We start from the raw sequence: 25,831 nt of genomic DNA on the forward strand, positions 1-25,831 counted from the left end.
AGAAATATATATAGTATTGACAGGTAAATAAAAAAAGGCTCTGTTTCTATTTAAATGGAGTGATGACAAAAATGCTAAACATTCTCTGGTATTTTGGGCAAGTTCTTCTCGGAAATTTCCGGGAGTGAAGAGATAAAAATGAAACTCAGTCAAGTGGCCTTACAAGGTATTTTATGCATTTTTATTTGTATTTATTTAACGACACAACTTTAATGCAGAAAGCTGTTTCATGAAGCAAATAATTCAGTATTATTATTTATTTATAAAGCGCCTTCAGATTGTATAGCTCTGCGAATGTTATAAAAGAACAGGTGTATAAGCAGCTTGTGCCCAGCTCACGGTAATTATTAGCAGCTTGTGCCCAGCTCACGGTGATTATTAGCAGCTTGTGCCCAGCTCACGGTGATTATTAGCAGCTTGTGCCCAGCTCACGGTGATTTCAGGACAATTACTCAACCGGAGAGATCTTCATCTCACTCATTTTCAGAGAGTAATTTGCCCCTTTCCATGATGACCACACTATGCCATTGGCATACACCTTAGTTGGGCCATGCAGATATTCACCATTCAGATTAGATGAATGGCATGCGTTGTACCAATATGCTCCCTTGTATAACTGTGCACAATTAAATGGGCGGTTGTCTCCATCGTGGTCATGGGTAGTGAAACTCATACCATTATGAAATGCAAGGCCATTACCTGCCAGGAAGAAAGGAAAATGTTATCTTTTCTTGTTGTTGCTTATCAAGATCAATATCATTTATTTCTTCATTTCTAGTCTTAATTGGGACTTTAAAGGGATATTCCAGCCAAAATTTGAAACCACACTGGTGCATTTCTGTATTGAACAGAATACATTTGTAATATATATGCATTAGCAAAAATGCTTCTTAGAAAAGCTATAGCTGTTTCAAAAGTGTATTTAAGTATGCGCCGTGCACCAGCATTTTAAACACTGTACTTGCGCAGAGAGCCTAAGGTGCTTGTACCAGCTGGTAATGACTCAATTTGTTAATTGCTGACATGATACAAGCACTGGTGCTCTGAGCAGCTGCAGTATTTAAAATGTGGGTTCAGTGACAATATGTAACTATGGTTTACGTGCACGTGCAGAGAAAACTGTTAACACTAAAAACAGTGATAACTTTTACTAGAAACATTTTTGCCAATACAAATATATTGCAAATATGTTTCTATTCAAAGATGTAATTCATCTATGTGCATTTAAAGTTTGACTTGAATGTCCCTTTAAGTGTAACATATAGAGGTTTTGTTGATTTTGTTTTAAATAAAAATGAGTAGCCTGAAATAATTTGCAAACAGAAGCCAACAAAACAGCAAAATCCTCTATCTATAATTTTATACATTTAGATATTAGATGGCAGAATCTCACAAATGTAAATAAATATGTACACTTTACAAAGTGTATGTGTAGTTGCTTAATACATTAAAATAATTATATATTCTATCATTTATAAGTTAGATAGACAGACAGACAGACAGACAGACAGACAGATAGATAGATAGATAGATAGATAGATAGACAAGGAGATAGAGAGATAGATGATAGAGAGATAGATAGATAGATAGATGATAGAAAGATGACAAACAAACACACGGCTAGATTATGAGTCTTGCGTTATGAGTAAAAAAGCAGCGTTAAGGCTCATAACACTGCTTTTTCACTACCGCTGCTATTACTAGTCTTGCAGATTTAGGGGCACTGCACACTTTTTTGGCCTTACCGCAAATCAATTTATGCAAATTGCGTATAGTCTTTTTTCTATGGGACTTCCATAGCGCCGGTATTACGAGCTTGTCCTGGAGGCCAAAAAGTGAGCGGTACAGCCCTACCCCGTCAAGATTCTTAACCGCATTTTAAAGTCAGTAGTTATGAGATTTACACTACAAAGCTGTAGCATAAAACTCATAACAAAGTGCTAAAAAGTACACTAACACCCATAAACTAACTATTAACCCCTAAACCGAGGCCCTCCCGCATCGCAAACACTAAAATTAAATTATTAACCCCTAATCTGCCTCTCCCGACATCGCTGCCACTAGAATAAACATATTAACCCCTAAACCGCCGCACTCCTGCCTCGCAAACATTAGTTAAATATTATTAACCCCTAATCTGCCGCCCCTAACATCGCCACCACCTACCTACACCTATTAACCCCTAATCTGCCGCCCCCAACGTCGCCGCCACTTTACTAAATTTATTAATCCCCAAAACCTAAGTCTAACCCTAACCCTAACACCCCCTAACTTAAATATAATTCAAATATATCTAAATAAAACCTACTATTAATAACTAAATAGTTACATTGCATCTAGCTTAGAGTTTATTTTTATTTTACAGGCAAGTTTGTATTTTTTTTAACTAGGTAGAATAGTTACTAAATAGTTATTAACTATTTACTAACTACCTAGCTAAAATAAATACAAATTGACCTGTACAATAAAACCTAACCTGTCTTACACTACCACCTAACCTAACCCTACAATTAAATAAATTCCCTAAATTAAATACAATTAACTAAATTTAAAACAATTAGCTACATTACAAAAAAACAAAAAACACTACATTACAGAAAATAAAAAACAAATTACAAGATCTTTAAATTAATTACACCTAATCTAATAGCCTTATTAAAATTTTAAAAAGCCCCCCCCCGCCAAATAAAAAACCCTAGCCTTAACTAAACTACCAATAGCCCTTAAAAGGGCCTTTTGCGGGGCATTGCCCCAAATAAATCAGCTTTTTTACCTGTAAAAAAAATACAAACAACCCCCCCAACAGTAAAACCCACCACCCACACAACTAACCCCCCAAATAAAGCCCTAACTAAAAAAAGCCTAAGCTCCCCATTGCTCTGAAAAGGGTATTTGGATGGGCATTGCCCTTAAAAGGGCATTTAGCTCTATTGTTGCCCAAAGCCCTAACCTAAACATAAAACCCACCCAATACACCCTTAAAAAATCCTAACACTAACCCCCGAAGATCCCCTTACCGGGAGAAGTCTACATCCAAGCGGCAAGATGTCCTCAACGAAGCCGGCAGAAGTGGTCCTCCAGACGGACAGAAGTGGTCCTCTAGATAGGCAGAAGTCTTCATCCAGACGGCATCTTCTATCTTCATCCGGCGCGGAGCATGTCCATCTTCAAGACATCCGGCGCCGAGCATCCTCTTCCAACAACGACTACCCGACGAATGAAGGTACCTTTAAGTGACGTCATCCAAGATGGCGTCCCTTAGATTCCGATTGGCTGATAGAATTCTATCAGCCAATCGGAATTAAGGTTGAAAAAATCCTATTGGCTGATCCAATCAGCCAATAGGATTGAGCTCGCATTCTATTGGCTGTTACAATCAGCCAATAGACTGCAAGCTCAATCCTATTGGCTGATTGGATCAGCCAATAGGATTGAACCTCAATCCTATTGGCTGATTGCATAAGCCAATAGGATTTTTTCAACCTTAATTCCGATTGGCTGATAGAATTCTATCAGCCAATCGGAATTAAGGTTGAAAAAATCCTATTGGCTGATCCAATCAACCAATAGGATTGAGCTCACATTCTATTGGCTGTTCCAATCAGCCAATAGAATGCAAGCTCAATCCTATTGGCTGATTGGATCAGCCAATAGGATTGAACTTCAATCCTATTAGCTGATTGCATCAGCCAATAGGATTTTTTCAACCTTAATTCCGATTGGCTGATAGAATTCTATCAGCCAATCGGAATCTAAGGGACGCCATCTTGGATGACGTCACTTAAAGGTACCTTCATTCGTCGGGTAGTCGCCGTTGGAAGAGGATGCTTCGCGCCGGATGTCTTGAAGATGGACCCGTGCCGGATGGATGAGGATAGAAGATGCCATCTGGATAAAGACTTCTGCCTGTCTGAAGGACCACTTCTGCACGTCTGGAGGACCACTTCTGCCGGCTTCGTTGAGGACATCTTGCCGCTTGGATGAAGACTTCTCCTGGTAAGTGGATCTTCGGGGGTTAGTGTTAGGATTTTTTAAGGGTGTATTGGGTGGGTTTTATTTTTAGGTTAGGGTTTTGGGCCGCAATAGAGCTAAATGCCCTTTTAAGGGCAATGCCCATCCAAATGCCCTTTTCTGGGCAATGGGGAGCTTAGGTTTTTTAGATAGGGTTTTATTTGGGAGGTTGGTTGTGTGGGTGGTGGGTTTTACTGTTGGGGTGGTTGTTTGTATTTTTTTTTTACAGGTAAAAGAGCTGATTTCTTTTGGGCAATGCCCCGCAAAAGGCCCTTTTAAGGGCTATTGGTAGTTTAGGCTATGTTTTTTTTTATTTTGGATGTTTTTTTTTTTATTTTGATAGGGCTATTAGATTAGGTGTAATTAGTTTAATGATCTTGTAATTTGTTTTTTATTTTCTGTAATTTAGTGTTTGTTTGTTTTTTGTAATTTAGCTAATTGTTTTGAATTTAGTTAATTGTATTTCATTTAGTGAATTTATTTAATTTTAGGGTTAGGTTAGGTGTTAGTGTAAGACAGGTTAGGTTTTATTTTACAGGTCAATTTGTATTTATTTTAGCTAGGTAGTTATTAAATAGTTAATAACTATTTAGTAACTATTCTACCTAGTTAAAATAAATACAAACTTGCCTGTAAAATAAAAATAAAACCTAAGCTAGATACAATGTAACTATTAGTTATATTGTAGCTATCTTAGGGTTTATTTTACAGGTAAGTATTTAGTTTTAAATAGGAATAATTTAGGTAATAATTGTAGGTTTTATTTATATTTATTTGAATTATATTTAAGTTAGGGGGTGTTAGGGTTAGGGTTAGACTTAGGTTTAGAGGTTAATAAACATAATATAGTGGCGGCGACGTTGGGGGTGGAAGATTAGGGGTTAATAAATGTAGGTAGGTGGTGGCGATGTTAGGGGGCGGCAGATTAAGGGTTAATAACATTATGTAGGTGTCGGCGATGTTGTGGGCAGCAGATTAGGGGTTAATAAATATAATGTAGTTGTCGGCGATGTTGGGGGCAGCAGATTAGGGGTTCATAAGTATAATGTAGGTGGCGGCGATGTCCGGAGCGGCAGATTAGGGGTTAATAAATATAATGTAGGTGTCAGCAATATCGGGGGCGGCAGATTAGGGATTAATAAGTGTAAGATTAGGGGTGTTTAGACTTGCGGTTCATGTTAGGGTGTTAGGTGTAAACATAAAATGTGTTTCCCCATAGGAATCAATGGGGCTGCGTTACTGAGATTTACTCTGCTTTTTTGCAGGTGTTAGACTTTTTCTCAGCCGGCTCTCCCCATTGATGTCTATGGGGAAATCGTGCATGAGCACGTACAACCAGCTCACCACTGACTTAAGCAGCGCTGGTATTGGAGTGCGGTATGGAGCACAATTTTGCTCTACGCTCACTTCTTGCCTTTTAACGCCGGGTTTCTGAAAACCTGTAATACCAGCGCTGTAGGTAAGTGAGCGGTGACAATAACGTGCAAGTTAGCACCACACCCCTCATAGCGCAAAACTTGTAATCTGGCCGAAAGTATTTTAGCTGGCATAAATTCATTTCTGCAACAAACCACATTTTTTTAAGGGGACTTTAGTTTTAGCATTGATCTTAATTTTGTTTTTTGTTTTCTGTAATGTTAGGTTTTTTATTTTGGGTAACGGTAGGTTTTATTTTTAATGTAATGGTAGTTTTTCTTGTAAGTTAGGGGGTGTTAAATTAGGGGTGTTGGGGGATTAGCTTTTAGGAGGTTAGGGGTTACTTTGCGATGGGGTGTGGCAGTTAGGGGGTTAATAGTGTAGCAGGGTAGTTTGCAATGGGGAAGTGTGGCAGTTTAGGGGTTAATAGTATAGTTTAGTGCAACTTTTTCCTCCGTCCATACTCTTTACGCAAATTTTAAAAATGGGATTTACTTTCAACTTGTAATATAAGCGCACGTTGCCACTCAACACTGCCCATAGAAAATATGAAGAGTGTAAATTACCGCAAGTTTGCGCAAACGAATTGGCACTTATTTGAACACAGTGCTACTTATAATATGGATTTGAGTTAAAAAAAAAAACACTCCTAATCTAGCTCTAAGATGGGAAAAAAGCAAAGAAATGTCAGGGTTCATAAATGATATCTGAATCAAAGTGTGACTGTTATATGCTAAGCAATAACATCTACTAGAAAGATTTTTCAGCTTAACCAGATTCTCTTCATTTAACAACAACATTTTTTTGGGGGGGGCTCAGAATTTTAATTTTGTATTTCCATAGATACATAGCTTAAACTAGTTATTATCTTACCTTTTTGTATTTTGTGTAAACCCTGCTATAAACATATGAATTAGAATTAAAGGACCAGTAATACAGTAGATTTGCATAAACAACACATGCATGATAAAAAGACAAAAGCAATAGCACTTAGTCTGAACTTAAAATGAGTAGTAGATTATTTTTTTATACATTTTAAAGTTATGTCTTTTTCCACTCCCCCTGTATCATGTGACAGTTATCAGCCAATCACAAATGCATGCACGTATATAATGTGAATTCTTGCACATGATCAGTAGGAGCTGATGACTCCATAAGTGTAAATATAAAAAGACTGTGTACTTTTTGCTCATGGATATAAATTGAAAAGTTGTTTAAAATTGCTGCTCTATCTGAATCATAAAAAAATAAATTTTTACTTGAGTGCCCCTTTAAGATATCCCTTTTTAACCATTTAAAACACCTTTTTCAATATTAAACTATTTTTTATTAAATATATTGATATATGAGTGTAATACTTAATGTTAATGTTTTTAGATGTGTTTTATTACATTTTTATTTTAACCCTAACACTTTACATCAGGTCTCAGGTCACACTAATTCTCCTAGTGCTATTTTGGCTTTTGCTCGAGCTCAACCCATAACCTTTAACTTGTAATATTAGTGATATTTAGCACGTTCATGATCTCTATTGAAAGTATAGGGTGCACTAAAGGGATGTCGGCCACGCTAAACCTTCTCTGGTAAACCTGTTTTACCATGGAGTTGTTACATCAATTTGTGCTGTAATTTTAGCACATTCCAGAAATACTGCTTATCACCCTTAACATCCAGGAACTTGATACATTTTAGAGGGGAAAAAGCACCTCAGATGGTGGAAAAGATTAAAGATTGGTTTGAGCTTCAGACCTTCACTTGTGATCGACTCAGCCAAAATAGTCACATATACAGTGGGGCAAAAAAGTATTTAGTCAGCCACCAATTGTGCAAGTTCTCCCACTTAAGAAGATGAGAGAGGCCTGTAATTTTCATCATAGGTATACCTCAACTATGAGAGACAAAATGTGGAAACAAATCCAGACAATCACATTGTCTGATTTGGAAAGAATTTATTTGCAAATTATGGTGGAAAATAAGTATTTGGTCAATATCAAAAGTTCATCTCAATAATTTGTTATATATCCTTTGTTGGCAATGACAGAGGTCAAACATTTTCTGTAAGTCTTCACAAGGTTGTCACACACTGTTGCTGGTATGTTGGCCCATTCCTGCATGCAGATCTCCTCTAGGGCAGTGATGTTTCGGGGCTGTCGCTGGGCAACACGGGTTTTCTATGGGGTTGAGATCTGGAGACTGGCTAGGCCACTCCAGGACCTTGAAATGCTTCTTACGAAGCCACTCCTTCGTTGCCCGGGCGGTGTCATGCTGAAAGACCCAGCCACGTTTCATCTTCAATGCCCTTGCTGATGGAAGGAGGTTTGCACTCAAAATCTCACGATACATGGCCCCATTCATTATTTCATGTACACGTGCATAGAAACAGCCCCAAAGCATGATGTTGCCACCCCCATGCTTCACAGTAGGTATGGTGTTCTGTGGTTGCAAGTCAGCATTCTCTCTCCTCCAAACACGATGAGTTGTGTTTCTACCAAACAGTTCTACTTTGGTTTCATCTGACCATATGACATTCTCCCAATCCACTTCTGGATCATCCAAATGCTCTCTAGCATACTTTATACGGGCCCGGACATGTACTGGCTTAAGCAGGGGGACACGTCTGGCACTGCAGGATCTGAGTCCCTGGCGGCGTAGTGTGTTACTGATGGTAGCCTTTGTTACGTTGGTCCCAGCTCTCTGCAGGTCATTCACTAGGTCCCCCTGTGTGGTTCTGGTATGTTTGTTCACCGTTCTTGTGATCATTTTGACCCCACGGGGTGAGATTTTGCGTGGAGCCCCAGATCGAGGGAGATTATCAGTGGTCTTGTATGTCTTCCATTTTCTAATTATTGCTCCCACAGTTGATTTCTTCACACCAAGCTGCTTCCCTATTGCAGATTCAGTCTTCCCAGCCTGGTGCAGGTCTACAATTTTGTTTCTGGTGTCCTTCGACAGCTCTTTGGTCTTCACCATAGTGGAGTTTGGAGTGTGACTGTTTGAGGTTGTGGACAGGTGTCTTTTATACTGATAACAAGTTCAAACAGGTGCCATTAATACAGGTAATGAGTGGAGGACAGAGGAGCCTCTTAAAGAAGAAGATACAGGTCTGTGAGAGCTAGAAATTTTGCTTGTTTGTAGGTGACTAAATACTTATTTTCCACCATAATATGCAAATAAATTCTTTCCAAATCAGACAATGTGATTGTCTGGATTTGTTTCCACATTTTGTCTCTCATAGTTGAGGTATACCTATGATGAAAATTACAGGCCTCTCTCATCTTCTTAAGTGGGAGAACTTGCACAATTGGTGGCTGACTAAATACTTTTTTGCCCCACTGTATTAATCATGTAATAAAATATTTAACAGATATCTATTTCAGAATCCTACGCGTAGTTAACATATTCATATTAGCTTTTTATATAGCTTGGGTCTAATACTGCTTTTGTACCTGTATGTTTTGATGGATCCCCTTCCTGGAATCCGTTGATATGCAGTTTATATCTGTCCTCCTCAGCAGAGATGGCGAGAGGTGAGATATAGAATTCATTATATGTAACAAACCGTTTCTCATTCTCAAAATCCTCCAAATCAACTCGAAGACGATACAGCTTATTCTGGGTGAGAAGATAAATATTCTGCAAACCTTTGAGAGGCAAATGTGAAAAAATAAAAAGACAATTAAGTGCATTAATGCCATTTCCCATTGGGAGATTAAGATTCTTTTTAGCTGCTGTTGGAAGACAAAGTAATTACCCAGCCAGTACTCCCCGTCTGCACGTCCAAATCCAGATTTATATTCTTCCCAACCGCGGTAAAAGTTTACTGAACCATCAAATCGCTTTTGAAATACCTGGAAGAAACAGAATCAGACAGAATGAAATAAATAAAAGACAGAAAGGTCACACAAGGACAAATGGAAGAATATATACATCATGTATCTATCTATCTATATTTTATCAATGTATCTATCTAACTATCTATCTCTATATCTATCTATGTATCTATCCTCTATATATCTATCTATTTATCTATCATCTACCTATCTTTTATCTATCATCTATATATCTATCTATCAATCTATCTAAAAAAGGTTTTAAAGGGTTAAATAGATATTTGGTATATGCCACACTTACTATAAACACACACACTTTTGACATAAGTCAAATACCTTGACATATGCAATATAATTTTTAACCAATTCTAATATTTTTGTATGTGTGTTTAATAGAAAATTATTTGTATTCCTATGTTCTTCACTTAGAAGAAAATGTTATTTTTAATTTTAAATATATATTTATATATATATATATATATTTTTTTTTGGAAAATATATATCTTTACATCTATCTATCATCTATCTATCTCTCTATCTATATAAACATATAGATGTATACAGGGGCGTATTTTGGCCTAGGCAAACAAGGCACCAGCCTAGGGCAGCAGACTGGGAGGGGGCAGCACTTTTTTGTGGCTATATTAGTAAGAAGCTTACAGTTATTTTAAAAGTATTATACAGGTATGTAAGGGAGATTTTGCCCAAAGAGCTTACATTCTAGGGGGGATAAGAGACTGCCCATGGATCTCACAGTTTAGAGGTAGCTCTGAACCTTTCTTTTATTCAGCTAGCTATTGCCTTTAGTTCTGTTAGCTACCAGCACTTAGTATTGTGTTTGGGGAAGTATTGTTTCAAGAAATCTGTGTTTGTTTTTTGTATATTTCAGCGATGTATATATGTGTAAGTGTATAACTCTGTGTGCATCTGTGACTGTGTGAACATTTATTTTGAAAATGCCATAAAAAAATCACCTTACTCCCTGACCAAAAAATATCACAGCTAAAAAAGGCCTAAAACCTTAGAGGGGGCCTAGGGCAGCACAATACCTTAATACGCCACTGGATGTATACGTATATCTATCTATCATCTATCTATCTAAATTGTATCTATCTCTCTATCTATGTATTTATTCTTTATATATCTATCTATTTATATATCATCTATCTACCTATCTTTTATCTATCTGTATATTTATCTATCTATCATCTATCTATCTAAATTATATCTATCTCTATATCTATGTATTTATTCTTTATATATCTATCTATTTATATATCCTCTATCTACCTATCTTTTATCTATCTGTATATTTATCTATCTATCATCTATCTAAAAAAGATTTTAAAGGGGTTAAATAGAGATTTGGTATATGCCACACTTACTATAAACACACACATTTGACATAAGTCAAATACCTTGACATATGCAATATCATTTTTAATCAATTTTAATATTTTTGTATGTGTGTTTAATAGAAAATTCTTTGTATTCCTATGTTCTTCACTTAGAAGAAAATGTTATTTTTAATTTTAAATATATATTTCTATATATATCTATATATTGTTTTGTAAAATATATATCTTTACATATATATCTATATATTGTTTTGTAAAATATATATCTTTACATATATATCTATATATTGTTTTGTAAAATATATATCTTTACATATATATCTATATATATGTATGTATGTATGTATGTATCTATCTATCTATCTATCTATCTATCTATCTATCTATCTATCTATCTATCTAGTCCTATAGATGTATAGGTATAGATATATTTTACAAAACAAATATAGATATACTGTATATAGAAGTATATATTAAATATTAGAAAAACATTTTTTTCTAAGTGAAGAACATAGGTATGTGACGTATTCCTAATGCCTCTTCGGCTTTAGTGCAGCTGGTCTAGCGCAGATTCTGGTTACCGCACAAGCGATTAAAAGAAAAGTCTTTCTTTAGTGCACCCAATAGAAGTCTATGGGGAGATAGAGTTAGAGTGGTCACAATATCCAAATTCCAGAAGTTAGCGTTCCTGAGTCTTTTTACTTTTAAACTGCAATTCCAGTACTAACTGGGAGCGCTATTGATTTACCTTGAGGGCCGTTAGCACTCACGAGTGATAACAAATGTATTGCTCTGTTTGTAATCTAGGCATAAGGGAGGTTTTAAATGTAAGAAGAGACACATTTATTACAATATTGGGCCAGATTACGAGTGGCGCACTAACTGTTACGTGCGAGCGATATTGGGGGTTTTTCACGGCAGTTTGAGCATGTAGGATGTAGCGCTCATATTACAAGTCAAAAGGAAATGCGATCGCTTGAGCATAATTGAAGTTAACACGCTTCAGGATAGTGCAACCTCAGAGCTCTGGTTATCTGTTTCGCGAAATATAAAAGTGTCATGAAACACATAAGAAATGCATTACAAAGTACAGTTACACTCACAATAACACTGTCCGACACACAAAAAAGTTACAAGGGCTCAAAGATATGAGGTCTCAGGCAAAGGGCTTTAACATAGAGATACATATATATATACACACGTCTAAATATGTATATGTATCTATGTTTATATATATATATATATATACACAATGATAGGTTGAGAGTTTAAAACTATGAGCGGTTAGGTCTGAAGATGGGAGCCAAAAAAAGGGAAACTGTGTCAGCGCCTCTCCCGACACAAACCTGGGCCTGCAGACCGGGCTGCTCACTCCCAGGTACAAACACCAACAAAGAAGAAATCCCTTGTATATTACGGTTCCCAGACCAAAAGAAATGTCCATTGAATTAGGCACAACTTAAGCACTGTACTCAGAGATGCATATAACAGTTCATACCTTTATTCGTGATGTGTAAACAAACACTCTGCATACATATACGAGGTGACTACCAGGAGACACAGGTGTAGGTGGAGTGTGACGTCATCTGACGCGTTTCACGCCCTTCTGGCGCTTTGTCAAAGATGTGGAGGTGTGTGGTATTGGCATACATTTAAATGGTCAAAACCAAAAGTGTTCCTCCCTTTTCGTGATGTCAAAGTATTAAACTATACTTCAATAAATACTAGAACAATATTGTGTAATACAAAAAATGCTGTGTGTATATTAAAAGTGCGTTTAGTGAATTGGTTGTTCAATAGCTGAATATTATAAACTAAAAGCTAAAAACTAAAAGATTACGGCTTTAAAGACAATTCATTCGCAAACTGGCCAGACAAAAGCAACACTGTTATTCATTTATTTCCAATGGGTTACTTAAATGTCGTTTAGGAATGAACTGTTAGTCAATGCTGTTGCTTATTCACAGTAATCTTAATGTTGCTAAAATTAAGATTGTATTTTTGTGTTTTAAACATGATCGAATTCTTCAATGTTTAAAGATTGGAAGCTTTTTTCAATTTATTTATCAATTTTTTATCCATTTACGATCATACTAGCATTATGTCTAGCTCTCTTATTTGTTGTTAGAAATTGCTACACTATATCTCTTTAATAGTTAAGATATTAGATAGCCGAGTTAGACTAAAAATTCTTAAAGCCGTATTATAGTACCAGCACTAAAGATTACAAGTAATTTCTTAAGAGTGTTTTCTAAAAGAATTTTTTTTTTTTTAAATTGAATTTAAAAGTTTAGTTCTAGAAGAACAGACTTTTACTTTACACCTGACTTGTAATTTAAATTTTCATTTCTAAAAACTTTAATTGTTATATTATTTGAATTTTTAAATTTATAAACTTTTGAAGTATACATATTTATTTAGTTACTTATGTTGAAAATTTCGTTACTGAATAATTATCCTTTTGTTTGTTTTATTTTATTTTATTATTTTGGTGAGCTCTTCTATACTTTAGTTTGTTATATTTGATTTAAATACTCTACATTGTAGAATGGTGGCAGTTAATGTATAGAGAGTGAGAGACAACTTTGGTAATATCAAGGTATTATTACTTATATGAGTCTTATATAACCGATGTTTAATTACCTTGGTACAAGTCTAAATCCCATCTGGAATTTATTCCCTTGGGTTCTTTGGTTCCTAATTTAAATATCCACTTGGCCTCCCTATCCAATAATTTTCTGAATCAGTCTCCTCCTCTCTTATTGGCTGGTATAAAGTCAATGGCTTGAAATTTAAAAGCTTTTTTGCTATCTTCAGTGGACACTCTATGGTTAAAGTAATGTTTGGCTACGGGTGTTTTAGGTGGGTCCTTTTCTAATGATGTTAGATGTTCACGTATTCTGTCTTTTAGAAAACGACTGGTACACCCTGTATATTGTTGTTTACAAATTTGAAAAGTTATTAAGTATACAATATATTTGGAACAACAATCTAACCTATATTTAATATTATAGGTTGTGTTGTTTGATGAAGATGTGAACGTATTGCCTATATGACAATGTTGGCATACATTACAGGGATGTTTCCCACACTTAAAGAAACCTTTTTTTGAAAGCCATGATTCTTTTGATGTTGGAGTAGAACTATTGTATACATATTGAATGACTTTACTACCTATTGTTGGCGCTTTTCTCGATACAAATTTAATACCTTTTTTTTAAACATTTATTTAATTTCTCATCTAGTTTTAGAATTTTTAAATTATTGTTTACAATATTTTTGATCTGATTATCCACTAGATTTTGTGAGTGAATTAGATAGTCACTATCATTAGTACAAATTCTCCTGATTCTTTTTAGCTGTCCCTTTGGTATTCCTTTGATAGTGTGTATTGGATGACATGAATCAGCTCTCAGAATGGTGTTTCCAGAGATTTCTTTTCTGAACAATTCAGTAATTATTTTGCCATCACTTGCCTTTAACGTAATATCTAGATAGTTAGCTTTATCTTTGTGTACTTCAAAAGTAAATTTAAGATTAAGGTCATTATTATTAAGGTATTTGACAAAATCTTGACATTGTTCATTCGTGCCACGCCAGATAAACAGAAGATCGTCTATAAATCTGGCATAGAACTCAATGAAACTGCCAAATTCATTCGTCTCCCCAAAAATGTATGTGGCCTCAAACCACCCCAAAAATAAATTGGCATACGAGGGGGCAAATTTTGCCCCCATCGCAGTGCCACAGATTTGCAAATATAGCTTGGAATCAAAGATAAAAAAATTATGCGTTAACAAAAAACTTAAGGCTTCCAAAATAAATTCTATCAATTCGGTTGGAAAAGTACTCTTCAATAACAAGTGATATTCGATTGCTTTCAACCCCAATTCATGCGGTATGCATGAATATAGGGATGAAACATCCACAGTAAGCCACATATTACTATTATCCCAAGGTTTATCTTGTAATTTTTGTAGAATATGTGTAGTATCTTTTGTGTATCCTGGGAGTGTAGGTACAAAAGGCTGTAATATATTGTCTATCCATTCTCCTAGTTTTTCTCCTAGGGACCCTACCCCAGATACTATGGGTCTACCTGGTGGTAGTAGTGGATGTTTGTGAATTTTAGGTTCAATTCTAAAATTAGCAATCGTGGGAGTAGGATTGTACAGATATTCACACATTTTCTGGTCTAAAATACCCAGATGTTTAGCCCAATTTAAGAGTTTGACCAATTGTTGTTGGTATTGGAGAGTAGGATCACTGGAAAGCAAAATATATGTGTTGGTGTCATTTATCTGTTTCTGTTTCATTGCTTCTGTATAGTAATCATGTTTGTCCTGTAGGACAATTGAACCTCCCTTGTCTGCTGGGGTAATTGTTATTTGATCGTTATTCTGAAGATTTTTAAGGGCAATTTATTGTTGTTTTGTTAAATTAGTTTTTTTATAGTTTTTGTTACCCTGTTGTATTTTTGTTTGTTCATATAGGTCTACCAATTCCATATGTGTTTTCTCTTGAAACATATCTATGTACTGATTTCTAGATTGTATTGGGTAAAAAGTACTCTTAGATTTTAATCTCGTTATATTTTTTGTGTACTTGTACACTTTCAACGTCCCTCTTCGTCTCAGCTGCCATTGCCTCTAGCTTATTAGCTGTTTGTAAATCTACAATAGAAAATTCATCTATATTGTAGTCATTAGGCTTTGTCAGCTGAGAAGATGGTTCATCTATGTAACTACTTGTAGAATGCTCAAAATTGTTTATGTTGTCATTATTATCAAAGTGACATTTCAATACAATTTTTCTTACTAAACAATTAATATCTGTAATAGTTCGAAATAAATCAAAGTCCGTGGTTGGAGCAAAACCCAGTCCTTTCTCCAAGACTTGTTGTTCTGCTTTAGTTAGACAGTGTGAGGATAAATTAATCACTGTCCGTATCTTGTTGACATCTTTTTCTTGACTTGTTGAGTCGATTTGCTGCACTTTTTTGACACCTGGGTTGTGTCCTCGTTCTTGTGTGTATTTTTTGCTGCTCCTCATTCTTTCGTCTTGGGCCTAGCTCCTAATTCTCTCTGTTCTGCTTGCAATCCTTCATGTTCTGAGCTATCTGAGCTCTCGGGTGTCCCCTCTTTTGGAGTAGATGCAGTGTCGCTACGGACTGAGAAATTAGAATCTGAAAAACTCACTCTTCTTGTATCTTTATTTGAGGTTTCTTGTTGTTGTCCTTTATGTTTATTTTTGTTTTTATTTTTGTTATGATTTTTGTTTTTATTTTTATTAGTATTTTGACTTGAATGTCCATTTTGGGATCCTTGTGTTGTTAAATTCCAGTTGTATACTTTGTTCATAGAGTAGTCCAGTTCATCTCTAAGCATTTTGTTGTCCTTTCTAGATACTAAATTTTGCTCAACTTCATCAAGATGTTGTTTTAATTCTGTATCGATGGTAGCATATTTTTCATGTTCAGTCAGTAGTTGTAATTTCTTTTGTAGTTCTTTTATCTCTAGAAGGATTTTTTCTCTTTTCTGTGTTCTGTTGATTTTCAACTTAGTCATCAATTTTAGTGAACACTCACTTAGGGTTTCTAACCAATCTTCAAGAAATTCAAAGAAAACTCGTGGAATTATAGCCGATTGTATGTATTTATCAAGATAGATTAACTCGTACGAAAGTTTTAATTCTTTAACTCTAAGATTTTCCATTGTAAGGAATAAGTAACGTAATTCATTTGATTGTACTTGGTCAGGTGTAAACTCCTCCCTGCGCTCCTGGTAAGTCATTTTTCTATTAAAAATATCTTCTAGTGCTGTTGATTGTGCCATTTTTTATTTAGTTTGTTTTTTTTGCAAGGGTGTTGTTTGTTTGAAACAAGTAAATTTCTACTTAGTGCAATTGTAGCAATGCAGTTCTCTAGTTTTCGTAGTGTGAGAATTCCAACTATTATGTGCAGTTTTATTTACGTGTATCGACAGTTCATATTGTACTTTTCTCACAATGCAAATGCTTTGAATAATCACACTTTATTGGTTACCATGTTTAAACACACCTTGCATATTGGAGACTTTTACTTACACTCGCTCTTTTTAAACTCTCTGAGACACTGAAAAGTTTATATACAATGATAGGTTGAGAGTTTAAAACTATGAGCGGTTATGAATGAAGATGGGAGCCAAAAAAAGGGAAACTGTGTCGGCGCTCACTCCCAGGTACAAACCCCAACAAAGAAGAAATCCCTTGTATATTACGGTTCCCAGACCAAAAGAAATGTCCATTGAATTAGGCACAACATAAGCACTGTACTCAGAGATGCATATAACAGTTCATACCTTTATTTGTGATGTGTAAACAAACACTCTGCATACATATACGAGGTGACTACCAGGAGACACAGGTGTAGGTGGAGTGTGACGTCATCTGACGCGTTTCACGCCCTTCTGGCGCTTTGTCACTCTCTATACATTAACTGCCATCATTCTACAATGTAGAGTATTTAAATCAAATATAACAAACTAAAGTATAGAAGAGCTCACCGAAATAATAAAATAAAATAAAACAAACAAAAGGATAATTATTCAGTAACGAAATTTTCAACATAAGTAACTAAATAAATATTTATACTTCAAAAGTTTATAAATTTAAAAATTCAAATAATATAACAATTAAAGTTTTTAGAAATGAAAATTTAAATTACAAGTCAGGTGTAAAGTAAAAGTCTGTTCTTCTAGAACTAAACTTTTAAATTCAATTAAAAAAAAAAAATTCTTTTAGAAAACACTCTTAAGAAATTACTTGTAATCTTTAGTGCTGGTACTATAATACGGCTTTAAGAATTTTTAGTCTAACTCGGCTATCTAATATCTTAACTATTAAAAAGATATAGTGTAGCAATTTCTAACAACAAATAAGAGAGCTAGACATAATGCTAGCATGATCGTAAATGGATAAAAAATTGATTAAAAAATTGAAAAAAGGTTCCAATCTTTAAACATTTAAGAATTCGATCATGTTTAAAACACAAAAATACAATCTTAATTTTAGCAACATTAAGATTACTGTGAATAAGCAACAGCATTGACTAACAGTTCATTCCTAAACGACATTTAAGTAACCCATTGGAAATAAATGAATAACAGTGTTGCTTTTGTCTGGCCAGTTAGCGAATGAATTGTCTTTAAAGCCGTAATCTTTTAGTTTTTAGTTTTTAGTTTATAATATTCAGCTATTGAACAACCAATTCACTAAACGCACTTTTAATATACACACAGCATTTTTTGTATTACACAATATTGTTCTAGTATTTATTGAAGTATAGTTTAATACTGTGACATCACGAAAAGGGAGGAACACTTTTGGTTTTGACCATTTAAATGTATGCCAATACCACACACCTCCACATCTTTGACAAAGCGCCAGAAGGGCGTGAAACGCGTCAGATGACGTCACACTCCACCTACACCTGTGTCTCCTGGTAGTCACCTCGTATATGTATGCAGAGTGTTTGTTTACACATCACGAATAAAGGTATGAACTGTTATATGCATCTCTGAGTACAGTGCTTAAGTTGTGCCTAATTCAATGGACATTTCTTTTGGTCTGGGAAACCGTAATATACAAGGGATTTCATCTTTGTTGGTATATATATATATATATATATATATATATATACTGTATGTAATTATATGTATGTACAGATGTATTTATATGTGTATATATGTATTTACAGGCATACATACATTTATAAACACATAAATACATATGTATACATATATAGACATATATATATAAGTACATCGGAGCCCTTTGCAGTTAAGTAGATGAAAACATGTGAAAGCATATTTATGCCGTATCCATATTTAATAAAGTTATACTGTGTATTTACTGTAAATATTTCACATTCCAATGTTCTGAACGTAGCAGAATATGTTCTATGTATTTTTAAACAGATATTCGATTCTATATTGTATTTATATATATATATATATATATATATATATATATATATACATGTATCTGTATATATCTATACCTATATGTAATCATATATATATATATATATATATATATATATATATATATAGGTATAGATATATATTGTACCAAAATTACTATCATGTATATTTAGAAATATGTATTTATGAATAATCAGAACATATTCTTCTATGTGAAAAACATTGGAATGTGAAATATTCATATTTTCATGTCGGGTTAGCGCACTTAAAGGGACATTAAACTAAAAAAAATGATTTCATGATTCAGATAGCGAATACAATTTTAAACAACATTCCAATTTACTTCTATTATCTAATTTGAATTATTCTTTAGATATCCTTTGTTGAAGAAATAGCAATGCTCATGGCATCTATGTGCAGCCACCAATCAGCAGCTACTGAGCCTATCTAGATATGCTTTTCCGAAAAGTATATCAAGAGAATGAAGCAAATTAGATAATAGAAGTAAATTGGAATGTTATTTAAATTTATATTTTCTATCTGAATCATGAAAGAAAAATTTTGGTTTTAATGTCCCTTTAAGAATATGCGATCAGGTTTACGAGTGAGTAGGGTGTTTTCTCAACATTTTTTGCTCCATTGACTTCTATGGAGGAATACGTTAACGTGGTTGCAATATTCTAACTTCGTCTTTTTGCACGCATGGGGTTAGCACGTGAACTTGTAATACGAGCACTACCCGACGCTCGCAAAAAGCTTACTTCTATCGGAGTTAGCGAGAGAGAGTGGGAGTGTTAAATACCGCTCTACTTGTAACATAAGCACTATCCGGCGCTCGCAAAAAGCTTACTTCTATTGGAGTTAGCGAGAGAGAGTGGGGGGTGTTACATACCGCTCTACTTGTAATATGAGCACTATCCAGCGCTCGCAAAAAGCTTACTTCTATCGGAGTTAGCGAGAGAGAGTGGGAGTGTTACATACCGCTCTACTTGTAATATGAGCACTATCCGGCGCTCGCAAAAAGCTTACTTCTATCGGAGTTAGGGAGAGAGAGTGGGAGTGTTATATACCGCTCTACTTGTAATCTGGCCCTTCATTTTTTTTAAAAAATAAACATTTTTATGTAATTTCTCTCCATGACTACAAGATTTTGATAACCGGGCCCCTTATCTCAGATCTATCATTTGTTTTTTTGTTTAAATGTTTACTGTGTTATTCTTATTATATTTTTCTTACAAAAACTATTTGTAACATATACAACAAGAAGGGGAGTCATTAAATCATTTTGAAAACTTACTGTCCATGGTCCACCTGAGCTGGTCATGTCACAGTACACAGGAACTGCAGGAGAGTTAGGCCCAGATGGGTATATGAGATACACGCCATCCGAGGTCAGTCCCTGTTTGTGGAACACATCAGAGCAGTCGTGCGGGTAACAGGAATTCTCACATGACCTAACTGTAAGAGGACGGATATGAGAGACAATACTGTATTATTTTATCTTTATATATTCATTTTTATTCCCATTTAAACTCTAGGTTTTATGTGTCACATTTTATGCAATATAACAAAATATTCAGCAGCTATTTAAAAATATTGGTAACGTTTTTAAATTAATTTGGCTATCACATTCACAAAGTTTCTAAACCGTAAGACTTTTAGATTCTCTTTTTTTGTTTTTTCTTTTATGTTTGACAATTATCACAGAAAAATGTATCAAATGATTTATGTATAAAAATCTCCATAAGCGTTAATGGTGTGTACTGTAGAAAAATCAGTAGATACACTGTTCTAAATGATTGTGATCACAGCTATATATACTGTATATCAGCCAGTGTCTGCTGCTGGAGAGAGTTCATGTATCAGTGCCAGCTACATTGTTGCACTCAAGTAACAGACAACAAGATCCCTTTATAAAGCTGGTATCAGTCTACTAACTCTCTCACCCTTTACCTCAACCTCTCTATTTATCCACCTCAAATTCACACATCTCTTATATTTATCTCCATTGAAACAAAAAGAAATACATCTATGTAAATATGCCCACATACCTCATAAGCTTCTTATTTTTGTCCCAGACTCATTAACATCATCACATAGAGATTTAGCTATATCTCTCACTATATCAAATGCACACACATCTGTTTTATCATTTAATTTTCAGTAATCTTTGCTATCTGCAGCCAATAACTATATTCACCATATAGAAAATGAGGTTATATTGTCCATCTAAGTTCTGCTCCTGTGATACTGTGTGATATGGTACTCAGCAAACCCTACCTGAATCCTATTAGTAAGGGGAAGGCTCTGTCTGTGAGGGGGGAAGATTCACTCCCTAGTAGGTGTCCTCTTTGCAACATTCCTCTTTTAGTAGGTAGATAACTCTTGTACCGTTTCCTCAGTTTTTCATGTAAATATAGTAAGAAGCATCCAATAGTGTAACACTGTTTTATTTAATATAAAGCCTTTACATGTATGTTGTGCAACTCCCATTTAAAACCCTCAATGAGGTAAGGAAACTCATCTATGAGAAAGCACCAAATGTGGGCAAGAAACGCGTAAGTTATCACAAAGTGGGTGCGGTTCCCGGAATGTTTTGCCAAACGTTTTCTTACCTCATATTGGACTGAGGGTTTTAAATGTCAGTTGCGCAACATACATGTAAAAGCTGTATTTTAGTTGAAATAATTTTTTATTGCAAAACAAATAAAGAATACATCACATATTATACCTTTTCCATTTAAATTTCGTTCCTTGTTTAGAGAGGAATTGCCTGGTATTTCGGTGCTGGACTGACCGTAATAGGCGGGATCAGACTGATATACTACAGGAAAGTTCTACTCTGTGAAAAGCATTGCTGGGCTAAAAGAAGTTGCACCCAGGTGGTAAATCGCCATAGAACAGGCTAACAATGGAATTGAGCTGGTTGTTCGTTCCTGTGAGTGCATTTCTCTCTGTGTGTATTTTAAATGTCAGTTGCGCAACATACATGTAAAAGCTGTATTTTAGTTGAAATAATTTTTTATTGCAAAACAAATAAAGAATACATCACATATTATACCTTTTGGCAAAGGCCCATCAGTTAAGAGTCTATTATATTTGTTGTGGCTTGACAAGCAAAACCAGAAAGTATACGTGATTTCCAATTGAACAATTATTGTTCGGTCATTAAGTCCGGAAAGATCTAACAATCAGTGTGATTTAACTTACAGATGCAGCAGATCAACAACAGAAGACATGACATTTTTTGTGGCATCATCCTCATCTCCGTACCACTTTGTTGTATTTTCTTAAAACTTTCCCCCCTTTCCCTCCCCCTTTATACTATAACAATAAACGATAAACTCCCCCCCCTCCCCCACTCAATGTAGTATCAAATATCAACTTGCCTGCCTCAGCACTGCACCTGCCGCCGATCCAGGGAGAGAGCCCCATCACCTCTAGACATGTATAGGTCTCTGCAGTCATTTGTCGTCTTTTAACTCCCTATATATTTCCATTCCTGTCCTAGATCTAAAGTGGCAGTGTATCTAATCTCTCTCGCTATGTCTAATCAGTATCCACTTAAAATCCAATAATTCCAGACTTTTAAAAATTGTTGATGGTTAGCCTGTATAAATGATGCTGATTCAGATAGCTTGTATGTTGTCTTAATTTTCCCCATTACCTCTCCCCATGAGGGTATCCCTAACTTCCAGTGACGCGCCACACATATCCTAGTAGCTATACATAAAATGTGTATGAATGTGTTTGTGGCTGAGTTAAAAGGTTTTATATGCTCGTTTAACAAAGCTTGAGTCATTGTCAAGGTAATATTTTCCGAGAGCACCTCGCTTAACAGTTTAGATAAGTTAGACCATACCTGTTGTATCTGTGGGCATTCCCACCACATATGAATATATGTTCCTGTCTCCATACAACCTCTATAACAATTTTTACTGCCATTTTGAGTGTAGTGTGACGTGATTATCAGAGTAAGATACCACCTAAAGACAGTCTTAATGCAGTTTTCTTTAAAATCTGCACTGATCATACCCTTTCCAGAGTTATGAAAGATCTCTTTCCATTCTTCGTTGGAATATATTATATTAGTATCTTGTTCCCACTTTTCCATTAAGAGAGATTTAGTAGTATGTTTGGTTGTCTGCAGTGTTATGTATAGGATGGAGATTAGTTTTTTATGTCGGGACCCGGTATTACAGAGTTTTTCTAGTGTCGTCAAGTTCTGTCTGGGATGTTGGGGTAAGACCCTAGTGATGGTTGATGCTATCTGCAGGTATAGGAACCATTGTAATTTTTCTGGCAGTATTTTTTCCTGTATCTGCTGGTGTGTAGCTATTTTACCTTTGTGGAGAAAATCAGCTACCCTATAAAGCCCCTTATTTGCCCATTTGCCAATTAGCCCATGAGAATCTTGACCCATCAGTGTCCTTAATGGTCTCATTAGTGAGTCTGATGGCAATAGCTTTAGAGTAGTGGACAGCGAGTGCCACATTGACATCATCTCTCCTGTAATTTCCAAGGTCTTTGTCAATTTAAGCCTATCCTTAGGGTGCTCCCACAAGATATCGTCTGAATGGTTATAGCCTGCCATCATAGTCTCCACTTTCACCCACACCAAGTAATTTTGTTTGTTGCTCATTAAGGTAGTTTGTGCTAGTCTCGCCGCTTGATAATAGTTAAGTAAATGTGGTACCCCTACCCCTCCTAATTGCCTATGTTGCATTAATATTTGTGAGGGTATCCTAGCTTTCTTGTTCCCCCTTATAAACCCGACCAAATCAGCTTGAAGTTTGTTAAGTTCTGGTAGGGGAATCCTAATTGGCAAAGCCCTGAAAAAATATAATAACCTCGGGAGAACGTTCATTTTAATTGCCGACAGTCGGCCATACCAAGAGAAACCTCCAGCCTTCCAAGTTTTGATCTCTTTTCTAATTATCTTATATAAAGGGACATAATTTAGTCTATAAAGTTCTGAAATATCACTTGACAACCGAACTCCTAAGTATTTAATTGCCTCTTTAGCCCTAAAAGCTGTATTTTAAAGGGACAGGAAACCCCAACATTTTCTTTAATGATTTGGATAGAACATACAATTTTAAACAACTTTACAATTCACTTCTGTTATCAAATTTGCTTCATTCTCTTGATAGTCTTTGCTAAAGGAACATCATTGCACTGCTGGCAGCTAGATGAATAAATCTAGTCAGCCAATCACAAGAGACAAATGTTTGCAGGCTCCAATCAGCAGCTAGCTTCAACTAGTGTAGAATATGTGTGTATTCATTAACAACAAGGGATACCGAGAGAACAAAGCACATTTGAAAATAGAAGTGAATTTAAAAGTATCTTAAAATTACATGATCTATCTGAATCATGCAAGTTTAATTTTGAATTTCCTATCCCTTTAAATAACATTGTTACACTATTGGATTGCTTGGGCAGAAGAAATCTGGAGCATAGCTTATTTTCTGTATATTTACAGTGAAGTGAGGTAGACAAATTAGAACTATTTAATGCATAATTCAGATTGAACTAAAACTCTCTCTGGTGTCTGTGTATCTAAATCAACTGAGCTTCAGCTCACCCTGAGTTTTATTCACGCCTCTCTGTTTATTAAGTCTTGTGCGCTTATATAAAAAACGTCTTTCTTGTTTATGTATTTAACCTTTTAGTGTGAGACACCCACTAGTGTTTTAACAGCACAGAATCACATAAAGTTTTCCTGTAAAAATAGATCAGAAAAACCATTGCTCAAACTATCTCCAACGTGAGAGCTAATCTAAGAACTACAGTTCACTCTGTAGCATATTTTTCTTTCTTTCCAATGTCAGTCAATTGTCTATTTTTTACTTATCCTATGAAAATGATTTCTTACACTTGACAGTTATAATGGAAAAAAACTGAAATAAAATAAAAAATATAGAACATTAAGACAATTTTGCTATTACAATATAATAAAATACTTAGGTCCAACATAAAATGTCCCACATTTGCCAAATGTATCCTCACACTCTTTAAATAATAAAATAGTTGAGTTTACTCCTTTCCTGGTGTCCTGTAAAGCAGTAGTTACATTGATGAAGAAATACAAATAGCTTCTGGTCCTGAGACAGATACTTGTTAGATTAGTGAAGTTAATTGTCACTTTATACTCACTTTTATATTGGTTCTTTGCTATCATGTCTGACGTGACAAGATCATTCTTCAGTGAAATAATCAAGGCAACAACGACTAACAGCTTCTGGTTCATAGAAAAGAAATGGTTAACTAATTTTAACTAGAAATCTATTTACTATCTATTATCTATCTATCTATCCATCCATCTATCTATCTGTCTATCATCAATCAATCAATCTATCCATCTATTTATCTATCTATCTCTATCTATTTATCTAGCTATCATCTAGCTATCTAATTCATGTTTCTTCTAAATAACCTAAATGACCAGATCTAAACTATTTAACCTAATCTATTAAAAAGAAAAAACAAATGTACATAATCTATCAAATATTTTCTGCCACCATCACATAATCTTCTGTATGTTTTTTTTCCATGTTAGCCCCCAAGAAGACTAAAAATAGTATTAACAGAAGTAGATTAGAACCTCGAGTAAATGATGTATTGTTACTACTCCGTAAAGTATTGTACGTAACTCATTTAGAGGTTTATATTTTGACTTGTTCCTAAACATGTATCTGAGCCTCAGTCTTATTTATATCCAGAAAGTAGCATTATGTCTATTCAATTCTCTTGATGTCTCAACCCCATCACCCTTGCATACCTTATCGGAAAAAGTTATCAAGGTTGCAGGCAGACAAGTTCTTTACCTGCAATCGTATGGTAAAATGTACGATTGCACGAGAACTCTCTTCTGCTAAAAAATCTTCCCCAATGTCTAACGTCTATGCCTAATTTCCCCAATATCTTATTGTTGAGGTTTCTCTCTCTGTATCTCACCTGCATGTTGTTTCCAGTCTTCTGCCTAAATACATTTGTTTATAATGATTATGAGTATTTATAGTAATTTAAGAAGCTCATATTTTCACTTAGGTCTACCAGATGTTCCCCTTTTTATTTACTCTGATACAAATTCCTATTAAACTCTGAAAACATCCGTATTCTGTGTAAGTAGGATGGATGAGCTGCCAAGAAGGAAACAGGATGGACGATATTTATCATTTATAATTCATATTAATCATTAGCTAATATTGCACAAAGTAACAAAATAAGGCAGAATAGATTGCTTTAAGTT

At 35.0% G+C, this 25,831-nt stretch overlaps 1 protein-coding gene across 1 annotated transcript; it reads right to left on the reverse strand.

Moving 5' to 3' along the window:
• Window positions 1–448: 448 nt before the first annotated feature.
• On the reverse strand, window positions 449–23,170 carry LOC128641621 (microfibril-associated glycoprotein 4-like). Its single transcript, XM_053694159.1, has 5 exons — window positions 22,921–23,170; window positions 19,874–20,034; window positions 9,179–9,275; window positions 8,874–9,068; window positions 449–699 (listed from the first exon to the last, which is right to left on the reverse strand). Exons 1-5 carry the CDS (start codon window positions 23,168–23,170, stop codon window positions 449–451), a joined length of 954 nt encoding a protein of 317 aa, XP_053550134.1.
• Window positions 23,171–25,831: the final 2,661 nt, after the last annotated feature.

Source organism: Bombina bombina, chromosome 11 (assembly GCF_027579735.1).
Source record: "Bombina bombina isolate aBomBom1 chromosome 11, aBomBom1.pri, whole genome shotgun sequence".
Classification (NCBI taxonomy): Eukaryota; Metazoa; Chordata; class Amphibia; order Anura; family Bombinatoridae; genus Bombina; species Bombina bombina.

Coding starts and splice junctions, on each gene's coding strand:
- LOC128641621 (XM_053694159.1), bottom strand. CDS start 23,170: ATGGCAGGCTATAACCATTCAGACGATATCTTGTGGGAGCACCCTAAG. Junction 9,069..9,178: donor AGACGGGGAGTACTGGCTGG/GTAATTACTTTG, acceptor TGCCTCTCAAAG/GTTTGCAGAATATTTATCTT. Junction 700..8,873: donor GGATCCATCAAAACATACAG/GTACAAAAGCAG, acceptor TCTTCCTGGCAG/GTAATGGCCTTGCATTTCAT.